A 21,753-nucleotide genomic window follows, 5' to 3' on the forward strand; every position below is an offset into this window, starting at 1 on the left:
CAATTATTTCAATTCTATTATGAATATATACATACATATATATTCTTTATCAATAGTTTAAAGCATTATAAATAATAAAGAATATATACATACATACACCAGATTATATTTTCTATTTAAATTAATTATATAAAATAAAATGTTTAATGAATTAAATTTATAAAAATAGACAAAATACATTCATTAATATGTATAAATAAGTTAATTACTTGTTATCTAAATAATTTTATCATTGTTAATTTTTTGATATTCATCAAATAGGAGAAGGATCTCCATAAAATAAAAAATCTTTGTGAAATCTTTCAGAAGAAAGATAGGCTTTAATCTAAGGAATATTTTCAATATTTTTTATGTATTATACTAGATATGTATGAGATTGTAAATACTCCTTTTTTATTTTTTCTAATGTCTTCAATGACTCATAAAGAACAAAATCTAGATAAGAAATGTTGCTTCCTAATAAATATTTATAATTTTAAAGATAAGTGTTTAACCTTAAGAGAATTGGTTAAAGTCTTTTTTAGAGGAAGAGCTGATCTGCTTCAGCAAAATCATTGTGATAAGCATATCTGCTTAAATAAAGCTTAACATCTTCAGTTACTCCTCTCATTTTACTAAGTAAAACTAAATCTTTGCCTAGTAATTGCTCTCCTCCAAAATTTTAACAAATAAAAATGCTAATACTATCGCTCTCAACATAAATTGATTAACTTTATGTCTCCTTACTTTCAATCTAAACATATGGCAGATTTATAAATAATTCTTAGGAGTTTCTTTTGAAATTGAACCATTTTTCCCTATCACTCAAAGGGTATATTTCATCTTCATATTCTAGCTTTAAGTAATTTAGAAGTAATCTAATAGGCTCACCTCTTCCTCTAACGTCCCAATACCCTAATTTTATTTTACTCTACTGTTGTTACTGCATTATGTCTTATATATTTTGATTTAATTATCTAAATAAAAAATAAATTATTATTATAAATTTATTGACCAAAAAGATACAATTGGAATTACTAATTTTCCAAGTTTATTTTATAATAAGCATAAAATATTTAAGCAAAAAGGAAAAAAAATATTTAACTTAATATTATAAAACTTATTTTAAAAATAATTTAAATACAGTGAACAAATATAAAATTATATCTTATTTATGTAATTTTATCAATTTAATTTATATAATTTAGTAATGAAGTAGAATGAACGTATAAAATTTTGGTCAATCTATTATTGATTATAGATTAATATCATAAATAAAATAAATCCGTTAATTAATGAATCACAAGCAATTTTAATTTGTAATAAATTATCAGGATATTAAATTTATAAATTATTTATTGATGCTCTCTTTTTTATTTATTTTTACAGATACTATTTTTGTTTTCTGATGACAACAAAAGTATAAACTAATTTATTTCACGCCTAACAGAAATATAAATAAATAATTAATATTAATTTAATTAAGATTAAAGTAAGTAGGACTTTTAAGTTATAGATAAAAGAGCAAAAATAGAAGTAGAAGATTAGAGAATGGCAAAGTATTTTGAGAACTGGAACTCTGATTTTATTTAACAATTTAGTAGCAATTATACGTATTTGTATGAAGACAATTCTGAAAGGCTCGGCAAATTTAAAGTTTATTAAACTTTAAAAAAAAATTCAGAATATAGCCTAGTAGCATTAAAGGAAGTAGAAATTCATTAAGTAGAAGAGAAATTAAAGCAATAAGGTCATTATATGCATCAAGCAGTTGATGAATATGTAGATGATTTTATGAAAGCAATAAAAAAGATTTTTGAAAACTAAATGAACTTTCATTAAAGCATCTTGCAAATGATTGCTTATGAATGCTAAGTTTTAGAAATTGGCTCTATTTAAAAACTTTAGAACATAAAATTTTATTATGAATATTTTCCTAACAATCTTTTATAGGAAGCTAAAAGAAAGTACTGCTTTAATAATATTGGGTTCCATGAGACAGAAATTTGGCAAATCCTTTACAATATTTCTTCTTTAATGTCCCATTTAGAAGGTTAAAATAGATGGATTGGAAATTTAATTCCTGAAAACATTTACTATGCTCACACTAATGGTGAAGTTAAAATTTTGCCTTATAAGATGAGTTTACTAGATGACATACAAAAGACTTTTACATTTGTAAAAACAAACATACAGTCACCAATGAATAAGAATTTTAATCATTTATAAAAAAATACCCTATGTAATTTCGACATCACAAAGCACTTCAAAGTATATTCTTAATTCAATATTCTAAAAAAGCTAATTTTTTTAATTTATATTTAAAACAAATATAAGTTTGAAGTTTTACTTCTTTAATTCAATCAAAATACTAAATCTCAAAAACTCATAATTAAAAAATTAAATTGAAGTTGGTTTTTAGCCTAATTTATCTTATTTTCTTGCATCATATTATAAAACATTTTACAATAATATTTAATAATTAAAAGTTTTAAATTTAAATTTATTTTTAAGGATGGATTTTATAAACATCTTCAAAAAAATAAAAAAATATATTTTGTAGATTTTAAATATTTTATCTTTGAAAATAAATGATGGTGTTTATTAAGCTTTTTTGAGAATTTTTCTTTTTCATTAAACACTTTCCTTAATTAAAATTATTTGAATTAGAGCTTTTACAGTAATTCTATTCTTTTAACAATTAAAAAAAATATTTGTTTTAAATAACCTCAAAATTAAAAAAATACTTTTGAAAATTAAAATAGGTTTCAAATAAGATTATAAAATTAATGAAAAATATTATGAATTTATGATTAAGTTATTTAAAAATAAATTTACAACTCTTATTTAATTATTGGTATTTAAAAAACTTATTAAATATTTGGTAAACATTATTTTTATTAAAATAGTCTGATATATTATCTTTAGGAATTAGTATACTAAGAATAATGATTTGCAATGAATTATTTTCTTTTGAAGTGTAAGAGTAGCTTAAAAAGGGATGCATCGACTAATTAACTTTATAAGAGCTTGTTAAAAGGTGCTAATAGAAATATAATGGATTTATTATTAAAATTTTAATAGCTATGACAGATGAAAATGAATACATAAGGCCTACTGGAACTTAGTTATTTAAATTTTTATCAAATTATTCTTAGCAGATAAAATAAGGTCTGTTTAATGGTTCTTAAATATAAGATTTCACTTTGTTTGAAGATGTAAGCAATTTTTACGATTTTAAAAAATCTCCTAGCCTTTATGCATCACAAAAGTACTCTTCTATCATAAGAAAAAATTCAATTTCATAAGACGAATAAGGTTAAGAAGATGAAAACATCAAAATGCAAAAAATTTTGGATAGTGTCAAGAAAATAATTAGTAAAAAGGCAGTTACTGATAATATTTATAATTCTGATAAAGCATAAGATGTTAGTAAATTTTAAAGCGAATCAAAGAGTAAGACATAGAATTAAACATACGAAAGTTTTACTGAGATTACAGATAAGTAAAGTGTATCTGAATTTTAGCAAATTTAAACAGACAATTAGATATAATCTAACATATCATTGGTTCCAACTTTTACAAATGTGAATAAATAAATAGAAATTTAAAAAAGCAACCAAAATTCAGTTAAGAGTCAAGTAGATATATCTTTGCCCAATTAAAAAAAATAATATAAAAAGTAATTATTAAATGAAAAACCAGTTATTGTTAATCAAGTTTTAGAATAAGAGAATCATTTCCAAAATAATTATTTGAATGTATAAAATGGTAGTTTTTTGTCTCATTTAAATTTACATAGTTAGAATCAAACAAATAATTATTTTAACACTCCATCGAAGCAAATTGACGAATCTTAAATATTGATCAGTTAAAATCAATAAAATAAAAATAAGAGTTTTTAACTATTAGTAGATAGAAATGTTTAAACTGAAGATTAATATTAAGCTACATAAAATCTATCCCAATTACATCAAAAATAATTAGAAACTATCAAGTTAGCTTACTAGGAGCTCTAAAAGTTAACAAAGGATATTAACTCATTGAATGAGTAACGGAATAATCTCTTAGATTAAAATAAAAGGTTGATGGATATTAATGACAAGCTAATTATACAAAATAAAGAGTTAGCCATGGCATCACTTTCTAATAACCAAAAGCTTAAAGAGGGTTCAAAATATGTTTAAGAAAACTAGAAATTTAAAATTGTTTTAAAAGAAAGACAAAATCACTTTTAACAAATTGACCTTCGTTAAATAAAATAAACCAGTTTTTCTCAGCCTCCATTACTTTCTTAATAATAATGCTAATAAAAATTATAATCACCAAGCCAAAGCATGTAATAATCAATTTAAATTTCTAAGACACCATTATTAGCAATTCCTAGAAGGGAATTTGATCTCTCTTAAAGTAGAAGCAATTCAAATTTGCAAACACCTTCAAACAGAGAAACAAGAGTTAAATCTTTAGACAATTATTCATATCCAGACTAAAATATAAGACTTTCTTAAAATTATAATAAGATCAACTAATTTAATTAAGATTTTATAGTTCAAGATGAATAGATAAACAATTGTCACTAGAATATATTTGAATCATAGGTGTCAAGTCCTTAATAAAATAAAAAAACTCAGATAAAATCCCCTAAAACTTTTAAAATTACTGAAATATCAAGTAAAAGTATCATTTTAAATGAAGCAAAAACTAATTAACAAAATGGAGTTCATCATAGCTCAAATCTATGTTAATATAATTAAGGTGACTAACTACAAGAAGTATCAAAAAATTAATAACTATCAATACATGAAAATAAATAACAAAAAATAGATTCTTCATTAGTTGAATCATAAAATATTTAAAGATCATCATTAAAGTCTGCATTTTAAGATATTACAAATTAAAATTTAATAAGATCTGAACTTAAAGAAGGTAAATGCATTAATATATATCAAATAAGAAGTCCTTCAATTAATTCTCATGATTGTTCACCTCAGCTTTCTTATTCCCCGTAAAGCAAAAATATTTCTCACTTTTAAATTTAGCAACCAAATTTTAACTAAAATTTAAGTGAAGATTAATTAAAGTTAAATAGCTAAATAAAATATTCATAAATATCTTAAAACTAGTATATGGATTCAGGCTAACTATAATTCAGTAATTCTATAAATTAAAAATAAAGCGATGTTTTCATTCCTTAAAATAAATAACCATATAACCAAATTGTGAAAAAAAAATCTCATGCAGATTTAAGTAATACTAATTAAAGCCATATCCTTAATAGGTAATCAAGAGTTTCCACAGGAGTTTCAAATATAATTAATCTAAATACTAACAAAAATTTAGATATATTTGATAGGCAAATAAATTTTAATGTTCTACCTCTAAATTAGATATCTAAAAATTTAAATATTTTGACAGAAAGTAGCTAATAATAATACTCAAAAGCAAATTATGGATAATAAGATGAAAAAATTCAATTAAAAAAGAGTGCATCATTACCTAAACCTTCCCCTACTCTCAATAGTTCAAGCTATACTGATTTTAAAATGAGTAATATAAATCTTAAAGCTAGAGAAGAATAATAAAATTAGCATCTAAAAAACAGTAAATGCTTAAATTAGAGTTAGTTGTTTAATAATTTAACATAATGTCAGTAAGGACTTAACTAGTATAAAGAACAACCAATATAATAGTATTAGTAATAATAATAATAGTATTCTTTGATCCATAAGAGATAAATTTCGTTAACTGAGCTCTAAAAATAAGGTTAAAGCATTAGTGCAGCATAACCGAGTAAGTAAACAATTGATAGTAAAAATGAATGTCAGCATTTGAAATTAAAAACTATTTCAAATTTTAATATTAAACTTCAAAGCTAGGAAATTGATTCAAAAATTGGATAAAAGTGGTAAATTTAGTCTTATAATTTAGCTAGCTCTCCGATATAATCTTGCTAAAAATAAAATTCAATAAAAAATAGCTTTTTCTAAAATAGTTAATAATAAAATTTTTAGAAATCTGATAAATAAAATCTATAATTACAAAATAACTCTGTACTATTACTTTAAAAAGGTTAAAAGCCTCATAATTCTATGATACATTCATAAAGTATTGATAAACTAATTAATTTTACCGATAATAAAGCTACTGTAATTAGGAGTCCCAGAAGCAGAGCAGCTCAACCTCCTTTTTTGAGTATGGGTGTCATGAAAAAAACTGATAGTAAAATGAGTGAGGTTCCTTTAAAGACATTTCAAAATAGTTCAAAAAGCTAACTGCTTCCAAAATGATTAATCTTTTTTTTTAATTATCATCAAAATTTACCTGCCTGCATTGACGGTTACTTCAATATAAAATATTTTTTTTTTTAAAGTCTATTTTAATTTATGTTTTCTTTCATAAATAAATTTGTAGAAGGAAATGTAAATATCAATATTTTTTTAATCTATATTTTGTAAATATTTTAATGGTTGGTGTTTAATTCATTTCATTTCAATTTACTTAATTTGTAAATATTATTGGTGAAAACGAGCTAGAAAGTTTTTTTAATTGCTTTTAATATCTTTATAATAATTAGTAAAACAAAATTAATTTTAATTATAAATAATAACTCAAATAAATACTTTAGTATTGTAATTATGAGCTTTATTAATTCTAATCAGCTCTAAACTGCCAAAAAAACAGTAACTTTCAAAAGAAATACTAGGTCGATAAGCTCAACTTAGTTTAATTATCCCAAACTTTTGGTTACTAAGGATGAATATTCATAATATATTAATGCATCTAATGTAGATACAAATTAACAATAAAAAGATCAATATAATGATTTAAATTAATCTCGATTATCCAGCTCTCACAGTAAGTATTATATAGAGGATCAGACAGAAAAAGTAAGCAAGCAATAAGACATAAAAACTATGTAGAAACAAATGACAGAAGTTTAAAATCTTTAAGAGTGGATTAACTTAAAAAAATTTGGTTAGAGTAATTTATCTTTCAATCAAATATATAAATTTTCAAAATAGAATCAAATAGAGAGAATTTAAATAAATTAAATATATTTTAGGAGATAACTATGAAGAGTAGATAGAAAATATCCTCAATTAAAACGAACTTAAGCAAAGGCCTGATATTCGTGTTGACATGATTGATGATATTATGAATTCTTAAAACAATCATAAACACAAGGATTAAAATATTTAATTAAGCATTAAAGGTTATAATTTATTTTAAAAATGAGTATTTAAAGTGAATATTCTTTTTATTAAATGTAGCTAAAAAAAAAAATGAGATAACATCTTCGGTTCTTGCAGATAAAACGTTTTATAAGTCTAGTGATTATGCTAAATCTTATATAACAAATAAAAATCTTTTAAACTAAATTTTATAAAAGAAAATGAAAGACTACTCTGAATAAGAAGAAAAAACAGTCATGTAGAATATGCAGAAGGAAACATCATAGGATGATTTTAAAAAAACAAATTTCCAATTAAGTTAAAGTAGCTAAAGATTTTTTAAATAGTTTGTAGATAATCAAACTCATTAGGCATTCAAAAATAATGATAGTAGATCTTAAATATATAATCAAACTGTGACATTAAAAAAACTATTAACTTATGACTAAGAACCTACATAAGATTAAACATAGAAGATAAATACAAGCTATTCAATGAATTAGCTTCAAAAAATAACTAATTCAAAGGCAGGTGAGTTGATTAATAAGTTTTCAGGTTTTTAAAATTTTAAAAGAGATATTTGTAAGAGTATCATAGACTATTAAGCTATAAAATAATCTATAATTGCCAGCGGTGACACAAACAAAGATTAAATAAAACTTCGTAATGGAAATTCTAGAAGACCATCAAGTTTAAATTCTTAAAAATTAATAACTTTATACCAGCCTGATTACCCCTTAGAAAAATATCAAAAGAAAAAAAATTCTACCTAAGAAGAGAAAGATCCTTTTCTTAAAAAATAAGAGTAAGAAAAAGAATAGTAGTATGAGGCTCTATAAGAAATATCTAAAATAAAAAAAAGTGAATATCATCAAATTAAAAAGTAATATTAATAAACCAAAGAAAGGATACAATAGTTAGGTTTATAATAGATTTAAACTGTTTAATAAATTAAATAAATCAAGTAAACTATATAAGAGCAATCTTCTAAATTAGAAGAGAACTTAAAGTAGCTATCTCTCAATAAGAGGTAGAATAATAAAAGTAGCAGAGGAGTAAGGTATTCAAATACTGATCATGATAGAAGCAGAATCAATCAAGTTATTGAAGAAGAAGATGAAGAAGAATAATAATAAAATATGTAGCAGGAATCAAATTTGATTACTTTTTCTTAGTTCAATTAAGACTGCCCTCCATCTCCTTTAAAGCATAAAAAGTTTTCAAAAAAACAGGTTTTTAATTATATTTATCTAAACTTTTTAAATTATATTAATATAAATAAATAATCAGAAAGACAAGAAGTCTTCTTAATTTGAAACCATCGAAGAAATAATAGAGTAGTCCAAATTAGAATTAAAAGGACTTGAAAAAAAATAGTAGGAACTAAATATAACAATAGAAAGATTAAAAGAAGAATAGCAGCACAAACAGAAGGAAAAAAAAGACACCCTTTTTGAACTAAAAAAACTCTATCAAATTTTTATGAAAAACTAAGAAAATTGGAGATATGAGAAGTATATTTTCAACTTTATTATTTTATCAAATTAATTAATTTCAAATATCTAGAATATTTTGGGTGCAAAGTGAAATGCATGAACTCGGCTAACCTATCACAGAAGAATATTTTCCAACAGCTTTGGAACCTTAGTCATAGGAGTTTTTAAAACAAGTTTCGATTTTTTTATTAAAAAATTTTGTTAATAATAATTTAATTTTTTAATAGGTATTTTTACTTTAAAAAGAAGATAAAAAGTTAGATTAGAAATGGTAATAATGGAAAAATGAATACCAAGTTGATCCCACAGTGAACTCAAAGTTGTAGGAAAAATCATTTTTTAACCTATTAGAAAAAGTATAATTATTTAAATAATATATATGTTGGTTTATTCTAATAATTATTTAAAGATGAAAAGAAATATTAAACTTGTGAGATAGTCTAATATAGATATAACTGTTAAAAAAAGAAGTGACAGGCTATAGTGCAAAGAAACATTAAATAAACTGCTTAATCAAGCATCAGATTTAATGAACTAAGATGCAAGTATTGGCAGCAAAGAGAAAATAATATCAGAGTTTATTGAATAAGAAGAATAATACATTGAACAAAAGCAGGAAATTAAGCTGAAAATAGATTATTTAACAAAATAAGAAGTAAATAGGCTCTTTAATAAATATCCTATATCTAATGAATCCTCGCTTAATGAAATTAAAAATGTATTTTACATGATCCTAAATGAATTTTAGGCTAAGAGATTTTCTAAAAAGTATCAACTCTTAAGAGAAGTATATTATTTTTTAAAAAAATTTTTAATAAAATTAATTTTAATTTTAAAGTCCTCAGCAATTTCAGAATAAAAGAAAAATAAGCATATAGATTACGATGAGCTTAGAGAAAAAATAAAATCTTCATTAAATAAAAGTGCTCAGCTTAAAGTTGTTACTTCTTCATAGAGAAAAAAAAGAGCTATATCTACTAACATTAATAATTTATCTACATAAACAGACTAAGATACTCTTCAAACAAGCAAATAGCTTTCTAAATTTTCTTAAAATACCTCTACTAACTTGTAAATTTTAAATTTTAATAAACTAGAAAACACAAGTAACTTGCCTTTAATAAATTTTTATGATTTTTATGGAATGAAAACTCCTCATGGAAATTATGTAGTTGTTTGAAATATTTATTTTTAAAATTTAATAATTTAAAATAAAAAAAATTATTAAAATCTACAAATTGTTAAATAATTATTTAGTTTTAAGTCTTATATGTAGGTATTTTTTTTGTAAATCTAAAATATTATATATATTGCTTTTTGCAGCATATAATAAATAAATTAAATAATTAAGGTTTTGATCTATGATTATTTATATATTATTAAAATTCATTAAGGAATCTATTTATTATTATTATAGTCCAATAAATATATATTTATTATTATTACAATTTAAGTTTAAGTATTTATTAGTTTTTTATCAGTAGAAATTTCATAACCATGATGAAAAGTGCAGATAAATGGTATTTTAGAAATCCATATTTATAGGAAAATGAACCTGATGATAATATGGATAACTATGAAGTTATTGAGTACATAGATAAAGGAGGATTTGGCAAAGTTGATAAGGTTAGCTTTTAATTTAAGAAATAAAATTTATCCATAATTATATGATTAGTGTATTAGAAAAAAGGATAATCTTAAAGTAGCCATTAAGACTATACCTAAAAGGAACATTTAAAATAAAGAGAGAAAAATGATTGAAAATGAATTAAAGAATATGTATAGAATTGACCATAAAAATGTAATAAAGCTGATTTCTCATTTTGAAGATGCTATTAATATATATTTAGTTACTGAATTTTGCGAACATGGAAACCTCCTTTAATTCTTAACTAACTAGGGAGGAAGGTTTGATGAGAGATTATGTGTGTTTTTACTCAGATAGATTATAGATGCTATAGATTATCTTCATAGTCTCAAACCACCTATTATACATAGAGATATCAAACCAGAAAATATTTTAATTGCTAATAATCATATTATTAAGTTAATAGATTTTGGATCATCTAAAGCATTCGAGCAAAGCTAAGTAATGAATACAATGACTGGTACACCTATTTATATGCCTCCAGAAATCGTATAAGTAGGCTAGTAATCAGAAAAAGTAGATATGTGGACACTTGGGGTATTAATTTATGAATTTTTGACAGGAGAAACTCCATTTGATGATAAAAAAGATCTTGATCATAATAATAGAATAGAATAAATACAATAAAATATATTGAGCAATGATATATACTTTCCTCCCGATTTTCCTCCTCTCGCTAAAACTTTAGTCCTGAAATTACTGAACAGAAGACCAGAAAAAAGACCAAACATAAAATAAATAAAAGAAGATCCTTGGCTGAAATAATTTCCTTCTAATATTAGTGAACTGCATTTAAGAAACAGCTTCCATAAAGTTAAAAATACATATAAAAGTGCTGATAATGTTAACAGCATATTCCAATTAAAAATAAGAGAGAAATCTCATATTTAGTTTGAAAAAGAGAAAAGAGAAAAAAAGGATGAGTTAAAAGAAGAGATTATAAAATATTCTCAAGAAATATCTGAGCTAAAAACCAAAAAAAGTCTTTAATAATAGCAAATCAATTACTTAATGGATTATATTGAAAATAACAAGGAAAAAATATGCTAAAAAACTGTAAATTTATAATAAAAATTACATAAAACAATTTAATTTTTTTATTTTTATAAAGCCAGAACTGTTTCATCCTAAAACTGTCGAAAAATATGATAAAGAAATGGCTCAATTTAATGAATAAAAAGCACTACTATAAAAAATAATTTTAAACAAAGAGAACTAAATTTCTAAGCAAGAAATAAGTATTGCTAATAACTTAAAAGTTATTGATGATAAATTCTAAAAAAAGGTATTCAAATTAGAGTCAGCTAATAAAAAATACGAGCAAAATTATCTTCAGATTTCAGAACTCTAATAATAAATATATATGTTGCAGGAGTAAATTGAAAAACTGAAGCAAGAGACAAATATAGATATCACTTAAGAAGAAGTGCTTTAATAGAAAGAAGAAAGAAGGAGAGCATCTGTTTAATAGACTCATGAACTCGAAAAGTACTAAAAGGATTTACTAAGCTAAATAAGACTATTTTTAAGTGCTGATCTTTTTAGTGAGCACGAAAAATTAGAAAATATCAGGTTCCTAGAAATGAAAAATAATCTCATGAAAAGCTATCATACAGAAAAAAAAAGAAGCGATTTTATAGAGCAACTTTAATAAATGCAAAAGGATTACCAAATTAAGCTTAAAAATGAAAAACAAAAGCACCTAGAAAAACTATAAGAGAAGGAAAATGAATATCAAAAAGAGTTAATAAATAACGAATATAGTTTACTTCTTCAAAAAGAATATGAAAATTTATTGAAAGAAATAGAACTTAAAACTCTTTTAAAAGATTCATATGAAAAGATAAAAAAACTAATTATAGATAGATAAAACATTAAGATATTAATTTGATTTCAAACTAGGTTTACAAGATTTATTTACAATAAATATTAAAAGTGTTAATTATTTAATTAGTTAGCCATTTAATATAAGAGAAATGAAGATAATTTTTATTTATATTTGTTCATTTTCATGATAAATCTTAACAAAAATATCAATTTTAATTCAATTATAATAAATCTTTACTATTTTTATTGTGATTTTGTTAGAATGTTTGAATTTTTCAAAATTTAAAACAATATTTTGTAAAAATTTAATTTATATTTATATATATTTATTTATTTCCTTAAATATAATTAGATGGAATTGATAAAAGAAAATTGATAATACCTGGATATATACATTAAATAATTTTCATAATATAAATCGTATTTATATAATTGTATCTTTAATAAATGGTTATTAGATTAAATTAATTTTTTTATCTATTTAAGTTTAACCTTAATTCATAGTAAAAGCGTATTGCTTTTGGTATAATTATTGTTTAAGAAATGGTATTTTTTAAATATATTAATTTAATAAGTGAATTATTATTTAGAGTGAGTTTTAATTTTGTATAATAATTGTTTATTTTTTTTATTAAGATTTAATCATTTTCATTTTTTAGCTTGGTAAGCCTTTTTAAGTAAATGACTTTGGTTATTTTTAGTTCTGAAGGCATTAGTAATTATTTGTTTTTGCTCTAAACTATCTTAAATTCTTGCAGATGGTGTGATAGAAGAAATATTTTCTTTGAATAATTTATTGGATACAGTGTTTTTCATTTTGTTAAAATTTGCTATGAAAGGAATAGTTCCAAAATTCTTTTAGATATTTTATTTTCTTAGCTTATCCATGTGAATGTTTGACTAAGTAATACGGAAACTTCCTAAGCTAGAATTTTTGTTTAAATGTGAAGGTGATGTTAAAACAGCATGAGTTGGGCTGTATTAAATTTTATTTTCATCTTAATCTTACTCTTCTACCATCAAAATCTTGAAAGAATCAAAGGCATTTTCAGAAGCATTTAAATTTAATGTTGAAATCATTTTCTTCTAATTTTATCCAAATTAATCTTAAAAACTACTTCTTGAGACTTTTCCTGTTTATTATGAGCTTTGTATTTAGATAGGTCTTTCATTGTACTCAAATTTAGTTTATTTTTCAGCAAGAGGTTCTGTTTTAGCAAAATTAAAATGATTAAAAATAAATTAAACAATATTTAGAATTTACTTAGATTATTTTTAGGTGTTAATGCAGCTAATGAATGTAAGCTTGGCTTCAAGTGCAACTTTGATTAAATTAAGGACATAGAAGTGCTTTCTTCATCAGTTTCATGAAGGAGCTAGATCGAAACTATATTTGTTGAGTTTTAATTACTCTTATGTTTGTTTTCTGGTTTATTTACAAGGTAATCGTTTTCGAATTGAATATCAGATCTCATTTTTTTAAGCTTTTTCTTTTAATTTACTTTTTATTCAATTTCATTAATTTGTTGCAATTACTGTTTACTTTCTGTAATTAATTCTTAGATGTTGTGATATTTATTCTTTTTCTCTCCTAAGTTATTTAACGAATCGCTTGAAATATTAGTTTGATGGTTATTTTAAGTTTAAGCAAACTAACTTTTTGTATCCTCACAAAATTCTTTTATGTGAGAAATAGATGACATAGAATTTACTTAAGAAGCAAATTATAAGCGTGTGGAGTTATTCTGTTTCTAGCGATTAATGAAATAGTCTTCATAAAATAAATTTTATTTTTTCTAATCAGCGTTTTCTAACTTAATATCTGAGCGTTGAGTATTATGATGTCCTAATTTAAATTACTCTTTTTCAAATTTTTCTAATATTGGTTTGATTATTGCATTTTGTTTTGGTGATGGAAATAGATTGTGTAGAGTTTTTCTCTTTTAATCTGAAGCATTCATTAGCAAGTTAGTAGCTGAAGAAGTGTTTTTCAAGGTCTTTGTTGACATTTGAGGTTAATCATCATATGTTTAGAAGGGATCACGGAAAACCCCTTTTCTTATTCCGTTTCCTACGCTGAGCTAAAACAGAAGATTTTTCTAATAAGGAATTTAGACTTTATGCTAAGGAGCATTTTAACTAGTAAAATCATCATCAAATTCTGTTAAAGAAGATTAAAATGCTACAGTTTAAGTAACATTAGAGCCAGATATTCCTTTAGAGCTTATTTCTTTTAAAATTTTCATTTTTTTTGAATTTGCTTGAGCTAACTATTCTAAATAGTTGTTTCTTGAAAAGTATTGATACAGCTTTTAAGAATCCAATTGGTTAGCATTTTCTAGATGATCTTCATTAGAAATAAATTATAATTCTTCTTTATGAACGAAGTGATTATGTATTTGATTATTGGCTGTTAAAGGAACTTGACTGTCTATTTCTTCTTAAGTTTTGGTAAAATTTTCTTCTTCTTTAGATTTTATCAAATCAACTAATGAGTGTTCTTATAATTAGTATTTTGAGTTTTTTTTGGGTTTGTAGCTGCTCACCAAAAATTTATCTTCCTCCTTTTTAATGGTAGAGGATATCTTTTACAATCTTTCGTTTCTTAAGTTGATTTAATATTTAGATTGGCCTTGAAATTTGTTAAATGTGCGCTATTATTTTAAAAGAGAGTAAAAGCTTTTCCTGTCTAAAATCCAAATCTCTGCTTGTGTTGAAAGTACTTTTGCCATGTGATTTCTATAGGGAATTTCCTATAAGATTTCTTCATCTCCAAAATAGCATGGTTGTGAAACAACAGCGAATTTAACTCTGGTACCACTTAGGTTAGATTTTCTTTCTTTTCTAGGTTATTCGTTATTTAATGCTTGCTATTCAGACTTTTTCTTTTTAAGTGGCTAAGCATCACTTTAAGTTACATTATTTTTTTTTAAAGGATTTTATGTGTTCTACTAATCAGATGTGTGATTACCTCTAATTAATTAATCTATTTCTTCTTTCTCTAATTGCTATTAGATTGTTTCGCTCTTTTGTATTTAGCAAAGCTTTGAAAGCTCTATTTCACCTTCTTTGATAAAATAGACATTATCAGGAGTTTCCTCTTCTTTATATATTGTTTCATTTCTTATCATTGTTACTTACTTCATAGAATGTAACAATCCTAGTAAATATTTCTCATTAACATCTTTAAAGAAGGCAAAAGACTTTAAAAATGATAACTGTTCATCTGTTTTTTATATCTCCCACCTACCAAGCACTTCATCAAAACTTTCTTTATCGAGGGTCATAAGGTGGCAATCTTCTTTTGAAACAACTGTTCCAGATCTATTTATTTATTTATAAAAATTAGCAAAAAAATATTTAAATAATATAATTAACCTTTCAGTCTTTCTTAAGAGTGCGATTTCTCCAAAACCTGCTCCTGCATTAAATGTGAAGGCATTTTTAAAGTTTGGGAAAAAAGCTTAAGCATATAGGTCGAAAATGCTCTCAAATTAATTGTTACTTTATTCTTATTCGTTTTCAGGTGCTTTACCTCTATAACTTTACTTTCTTGATTGAGGAGATGACATCGAAGCATTTTTAGGAGATGAATTAGTAGGAGTTTAAGGTTTTCCAGGATTTACACAAAATTTAAATGCAGTATTTACATATTTACTTAATGTTTATACTCTGTTTTTATTTGAAGGCTATAAATTAGGTGACCTTGGAGTAAAATCTTCTTCTTATTTATGAAGATAGCTCTCTGGATCTTTCAATCTATAATATCTTTCTCTCAGTCTTTACTATTATAATTCATCAATGGGAGCGCATTCTTCAAAGGGCTTTGGAGGTAGCAATAATACAAGGCATCCTAATTAATTAGATTAAAAGTTAGTAAAATTATAAAATCAATTTCGATACTCAATCAAATTAATAATTTGATAAAAATAAATTATATACCTTTCAAGACAATATAGTACTAATCACCTTTCTCACCTATTTTTTATAATAGTAAATATAAGTTAATTGTAAGTTAATATGAAATTAAAATATATAAAGGTTATCTCAATCTTATCTTAAATATTTATGTTACAATTAAATCTATGTAAAAGTATTATTTAATAAGCTTTACCATGATAGAAAAGAGGTTTTTCTTTTTCTAGGAACTAGTATTTAAGCTTTTCGAGGAGTTTACTATACAACTTCTCATTCAGTTGCTGCTTTTTCTCTGCGAAAAACTTCAATGAACACACAGCTCTATCAATAAATTGCAATTCTTTTTTATTCCTTATCTCCTTTTTAAGTATCTAGATGAGAGCCTATTAAATTAAAATATATCATTAAGCCTAATCTTATGAGAGCAAATAGGAATAACTCTAAATAAATATAAAATAACATAAGTTTATTACCTCTTAATCTTCCTTATTTTAAAGATTTACTTCTTTTTTATTAAAATCTATTATAATTTTTTCACTTCCAAGATTTCCTTTTCCAAAAGCTGATTTCTTATTTATATTTACAGAATCATCCTCGATGTTTATGATTTATTTACTAGATGGTAACTTAGACTCTGAACCTAGTTTTTTATCAGAATGAGGCTGCGCTTATAAAGACGTCTAAGATTTATCAATTTCTTAGGATTCATTATTAATTGATGTTTCCCTCATTTTGAGAATGGGCTGCTACAACATTTTTGTTGTATTGTAAGAAAATAGTAATTTTTATTATTTATAAAATAACTATTATTGTTATTTATTTATTTATGTTTGCTTTTATTATCAACAATTTATAAATCAATCTTTTATTAAAAAGTATATATTATTACTATTTGTCTCATCTGTTTTAGTTTAAATGGTAATAAATTTTTAAGTGCAGCCAGCGAAATAATAATTTGCTCTTCTATATCCACTTATTATTTCTTTTAGAGTATTTTTGTGAAATTATAGTTTTTCAAGAATATATTTATTAACTCTGTTTATTATTTTCTATTCAATTTTCTCTCTCCTCAATCTCATATATCAATCAATCAATCTCTCTAATTTAACTTATTTTCAACGTTTTTTCTACTCTAGCTTCCTTCCTAAAAAATTCTTTGAGTGTACAAATTTTTATGTTAATAGCAATCAAACAATACAATAATATTTAAAAATATAATTTTGCTTTTTTTTTAAACCATTGCATATTTTTATATAATTTCTCCATAATTCTATTATGAAAATTCCAAATATATACTTTTTGAAATTATTTTTTTATCTATTAAAATTAATATTTTACTCAAAAATTATTATTTTAACATAATTATTTAAGCATCTTTAAGATTATTTTAAACTTTGATAAATATTTTTACTATACAATTTCTAGAACAATATTTATTTGTTCTATATATAATATTAAAAATGTTATAGTAAAGAAAAAATATGACTTTAATTAAATTTTTTTTGTATAAATAAATTACAGATTGTTCAACTAAATATTTAAAAGCATAAAATGTAACCTTTTCTAATAAAAAATTATAATTAATTTAAGTTTTTAGTCTACTTTTTAATAAACTATTAATTTAAATTAATGAAATAAATACATAAATTAATATGTGTACATTATAAAGCACAGATTTTTAAACTTTAACAAATATTACATAGTCAAAAATATAAAAAATAAGTTTTCTCAAAAAGACAAGGTATTTAATATCTTTAAGAATGATTATAGTTAATTTAATTATTTTTTTTTTTAAATAATAATTAAAGAAATAAAAAATTAATATAAAAATATTTTTAATCTAAACAAAAAATCAAATATATAAATTCTCTTCAATAATTTATTTTTCAATAAAAAAAAATTCACACTTTAAGTTATCATAAACAAACAATCGATTTTTTTTCTTTTTATTATAAATAAAAAATTTAAATAATTTTATTCTAATTAAATGAGAAAATATTATGATTTTTAGATTATATTAATAATATTTTCTAATTTTTTATTTCATTTGAAATTTTTTCATAAATTATTTTTTTTATTTTTTATTTTGAATTATGAGAATAATATTTAAATTTTATCTCTCTAATTATCTTATGCATATAATTAGAATATATTTTAAAATATTATATAATTAAAATAATTGAAAACAATTATTAATAGTTATTAATGATTTCAAATTTCTTATATTTCAAAATATGAGTAAAAGAAAAAGTAATCAAAAGAGAAAATTTATCTTATTAGTTAATCTAATATTTTAATCATAAACATATTAATGATAATTATATAATTTTGGTCAAATTAAATCTTCAAAAAAAGCTTAAGTTAAAATATTTGTCGTAAATTTTAATATTAATTTTGTGTAGGTTTATTCTAAAAAATTAATATTTAAGCTATTTATTATTTTAATTATATTTTCTTTATAAAGGATTAATTGTAAGCAAATCATAAGATTATATTTAAAACCATTAAAATATGATTTTGAAAAATAAAATTTTTGATTCAATCCTTTTTGTTTATATACATTAAGATGATTTATACAAATGAAAAATATACTATTTAGAAATTTACTCTATTTTAATTATTGGAATTCACAATTAAAATATTTACATATTTATATTTAGGTTTGAGGTATTAGGAAATTATAATTTACAAAATATTTAAGATGGGTAAAAAATTTAAAAAATATTAAATAATGTATTAATTTATTAATTCCTTCATTAGAATTGTTCATTTATTTTGAATAGTTTTAACGATAAAATTCAAAACAATAGTATGAAATATATAAAAATAAATACAAGGTTCAGCTAAAACAAAAAAGAGCAGACTTATTCTCTGAATGAATCGTCATTCAAATGGCTATTATGAAATTTTCAAAATAAATAAATTAATGAAGAAATTAGTATAGAAAAGTAATAGAACTAGTATTTATTAATACATATTCTTTCAAGACAAAATTTTGATTAAAAAATTTAATGCGAAACGTGATTGATTGTTATTAAAATTTTTGATAAAGTACATCTATTTTAATGGATTATAAGTATGCATTTTTACTATTAATAATTAAAAAATACTATTTATTAAATCGATCAATCAAATCAATCAGGATTAGGCCTAAAAGAAAATTTAGAAATTAAATATTGTCAGAAACAAAAATCGTTTGATTTTAATTTAATTAAAAAGAAAAGTAGGCCCAAGCAAACAAAGAACTCAAAGCAAAACAAACTAAAAAATAGCTTATTTATATTTGTAGATAAATGTCTGGCTTTTAAACTTTAAAAAGTTCGATCCCACAGTACCCTCAGTATTAAATACCTCAGAGGACTTAGACTTCTTCCTTTTCAGTTGCAGATAGATATAACGTAAGCTTCAATACATCATCTTAGATTTGTAGCTAATAAAAATCAAAAGGAGGTCTACCATGTAAAAAAGACAAAAAGCATTAATCTTTCGATCTTATCTTTATATGTCTAGAGAAAGATTGTCCAAGTAATTTGAAACCTATATGTGCTTAGTGCCTCCACGAAGAGCATAGTGGCCACGAAATAAAGCTGATAAAAGAAATAGCTGAAATTGCTAACAATTTTATTTCTTAAGAAAGGAGAAAAAAAAAGATTAGTCCTTACTGGGAGTAACTCTCTGAACAATACACTATACTTTATGACTAAATTGAAAGTATAGTTACACACTTACAAAATTTCTAAAACACCTTGAAGAAGTCTAACGATGAGTTTTTCTCAAAGCTGAATAATGAGAAGAACGAATTCTGGGATACTGTAGAAACTGCAAGCTAAAAAATTCTTTCAGAGAAGTATAGTTCAGAGGATGATTTATTTTAAAAGATAAGAATAATACTTAAGAATGTCAAGATAGAAGATCCCTCCAATCCTTAATATAGATTCAACATACTCAAAGAAGAGACTGTTCTTTTAGTTATGCAAAATTATAAAGAAATTGAAGCCCTAGTTAGCCAAACAAAGGAATTTACCATAAAAACTTTAATTGGCTATTAAATCAAGGAATCTTATCAAGCATAGGAATTCAAAATTATAGATGGAGATGACTACATGAAAATCTCTACTATCGATAATAGGAGTGAGACAGAAAAACAATGTATCTTAGAGCTAGATAATAGAGATGATGAAGAGTAGCAAAACTGCGAGATGGAAGAAAATTTCGATGATGATGAGGATTTATCTAGTAGCAATTTAGACACCTACACTAATAAAATGAACAAAATCTACTTATCATCTGACTAAAAAGATACAAAGAACTAACAAGAAAGCAATCTTAATGAATCTGATGACTTTGACTTAATTGGAGAAGATAAGCAGGTACAGAAGAAGCAAGATCAAAGAGAAATTGTTAACCAATAAAAGCAGCCAAAAGAAACAAAGCAAATTATTGGAAATTAACCCAAGCTCTCTTAACTACCTAAAATAACTTCAAACAGATTATATGAGAAACCTTCTACTCAGGAAATTAGAATGAAGTATGCAGCTGATTTTTCTACTCAATTTTGGAACTAACAATCTTCTTAGCAATAGTAGAGTTCAATCACAAGCTCTTCATTTTAACCAAATAATATGACCAATTTGACAAGCTTGAAAAAAAAAGATTTCTTGAACTTTGACGATTTAAACTAGAATTCTGATTACCAATACTAATCAGACTTTTTCTCACGCTACACTACTAACACAGATGAATTATTTAAGAACAATGACTCAAGTCTCTAAAATAATTCAATTGGGAGCAACATTAACTAATTATCAAACATCTCTCGTCAAATGCGCCCACTTCCTCCCCCAAATAATTTGTAAATTTAGAATTTCATTAATCCTTACTAAAAGATGTGAAATAAATAAATAAAGGTTGAAAACTAAATACCTGCCTACCTACATAAAAATTATTTACTATCTAAATCTATTAGATTATTATAATTATAATAATGCTACTACTTATTATATATACTATATATAACTATTTGTTTGTTGTAAATTTCATATTGAATCATTATTATGTTGCATACTAACTAAATATATTACTTAATTAATTTTCAAATATTATTTGAATTCTAATTATAAAAAAGTTAATCCAATTAAAAATATTCTACAATTCTTTAACTAAAAAAGATAATAAATTAACTTTATTTAATATTATTTTTTCGTAAATGAAACTCAAAAATAAATATTCTTTATTAAAACTAAACAATTATTATTGTTATTCAAATACAAAAAAAGTTAAATAAAATAATAAGCAGTTAAAATAAAATATTATCGACTCTCATAACTAAATAATTTAAATGAATTGATTTCTAAAAAGACATTTATTGATAGTTAGATAATTTGAAATGAATTAAATTATGGTAATTTATCATTTGTAACTAAAACAAAAAATAATTTAATCAAATAAAAAATAATTAATTTAATGTTTACAGAATAACTATTTTTAAGATAATACAACTAAAAAATAAAAATATTCCATTATTTTTATTCTAAAATGAATGAATTAAATGGATGATTAAATGAAGATAGATATACTGTAAATGCTCATTAATTAAGGCATATTTTAAGTAAGGCATTTTTTTCTTAAATTTTTTATTTGGCACTTTTTTTTGGGCAAAAAAGATACTTAGGGAATGCCTTAATTAATGAGCATTTACAGTGATTAATTA

At 22.9% G+C, this 21,753-nt stretch overlaps 7 protein-coding genes across 7 annotated transcripts; 4 read left to right on the top strand and 3 right to left on the bottom strand. All coding sequences in view use genetic code 6, as the record gives it.

Annotated features, from left to right (window-relative positions):
- Nucleotides 1-253: 253 nt before the first annotated feature.
- Nucleotides 254-928, bottom strand: TTHERM_00473230 (glutathione S-transferase, amine-terminal domain protein; the record flags this gene model as incomplete). Its single annotated transcript, XM_001023906.1, has 1 exon — nt 254-928. The coding sequence occupies one exon, from the start codon at nt 926-928 to the stop codon at nt 254-256; it is 675 nt and encodes a 224-aa protein (XP_001023906.1).
- Nucleotides 929-1,530: 602 nt separating this feature from the next.
- TTHERM_000473239 (kinase domain protein) lies at nt 1,531-2,388 on the top strand (the record flags this gene model as incomplete). Its single annotated transcript, XM_012799959.1, has 2 exons — nt 1,531-2,250; nt 2,317-2,388. 2 exons carry the CDS (start codon nt 1,531-1,533, stop codon nt 2,386-2,388), a joined length of 792 nt encoding a protein of 263 aa, XP_012655413.1.
- A 400-nt stretch (nt 2,389-2,788) lies between these two features.
- TTHERM_00473240 (kinase domain protein) lies at nt 2,789-6,269 on the top strand (the record flags this gene model as incomplete). Its single annotated transcript, XM_001023907.4, has 2 exons — nt 2,789-2,836; nt 2,889-6,269. The coding sequence occupies 2 exons, from the start codon at nt 2,789-2,791 to the stop codon at nt 6,267-6,269; spliced, it is 3,429 nt and encodes a 1,142-aa protein (XP_001023907.2).
- Nucleotides 6,270-6,545: 276 nt separating this feature from the next.
- On the top strand, nt 6,546-9,830 carry TTHERM_000473248 (kinase domain protein; the record flags this gene model as incomplete). Its single annotated transcript, XM_012799960.1, has 8 exons — nt 6,546-6,963; nt 7,046-7,195; nt 7,254-8,386; nt 8,445-8,668; nt 8,721-8,823; nt 8,878-9,006; nt 9,060-9,437; nt 9,489-9,830. Exons 1-8 carry the CDS (start codon nt 6,618-6,620, stop codon nt 9,828-9,830), a joined length of 2,805 nt encoding a protein of 934 aa, XP_012655414.1. The 5' UTR covers nt 6,546-6,617.
- Nucleotides 9,831-10,147: 317 nt separating this feature from the next.
- On the top strand, nt 10,148-12,189 carry TTHERM_000473249 (Serine/Threonine kinase domain protein; the record flags this gene model as incomplete). Its single annotated transcript, XM_012799961.1, has 3 exons — nt 10,148-10,276; nt 10,326-11,354; nt 11,410-12,189. The coding sequence occupies 3 exons, from the start codon at nt 10,148-10,150 to the stop codon at nt 12,187-12,189; spliced, it is 1,938 nt and encodes a 645-aa protein (XP_012655415.1).
- A 584-nt stretch (nt 12,190-12,773) lies between these two features.
- TTHERM_00473250 (cyclic nucleotide-binding domain protein) lies at nt 12,774-16,798 on the bottom strand (the record flags this gene model as incomplete). Its single annotated transcript, XM_001023908.2, has 6 exons — nt 12,774-13,333; nt 13,390-15,449; nt 15,504-15,978; nt 16,068-16,103; nt 16,240-16,426; nt 16,517-16,798. 6 exons carry the CDS (start codon nt 16,796-16,798, stop codon nt 12,774-12,776), a joined length of 3,600 nt encoding a protein of 1,199 aa, XP_001023908.2.
- A 2,597-nt stretch (nt 16,799-19,395) lies between these two features.
- Nucleotides 19,396-20,070, bottom strand: TTHERM_000473251 (hypothetical protein; the record flags this gene model as incomplete). Its single annotated transcript, XM_012799962.1, has 1 exon — nt 19,396-20,070. The coding sequence occupies one exon, from the start codon at nt 20,068-20,070 to the stop codon at nt 19,396-19,398; it is 675 nt and encodes a 224-aa protein (XP_012655416.1).
- Between the last annotated feature and the right edge of the window lie 1,683 nt (nt 20,071-21,753).

Source organism: Tetrahymena thermophila, assembly GCF_000189635.1.
Source record: "Tetrahymena thermophila SB210 genomic scaffold scf_8254403, whole genome shotgun sequence".
Lineage (NCBI taxonomy): Eukaryota > Ciliophora > Oligohymenophorea > Hymenostomatida > Tetrahymenidae > Tetrahymena > Tetrahymena thermophila.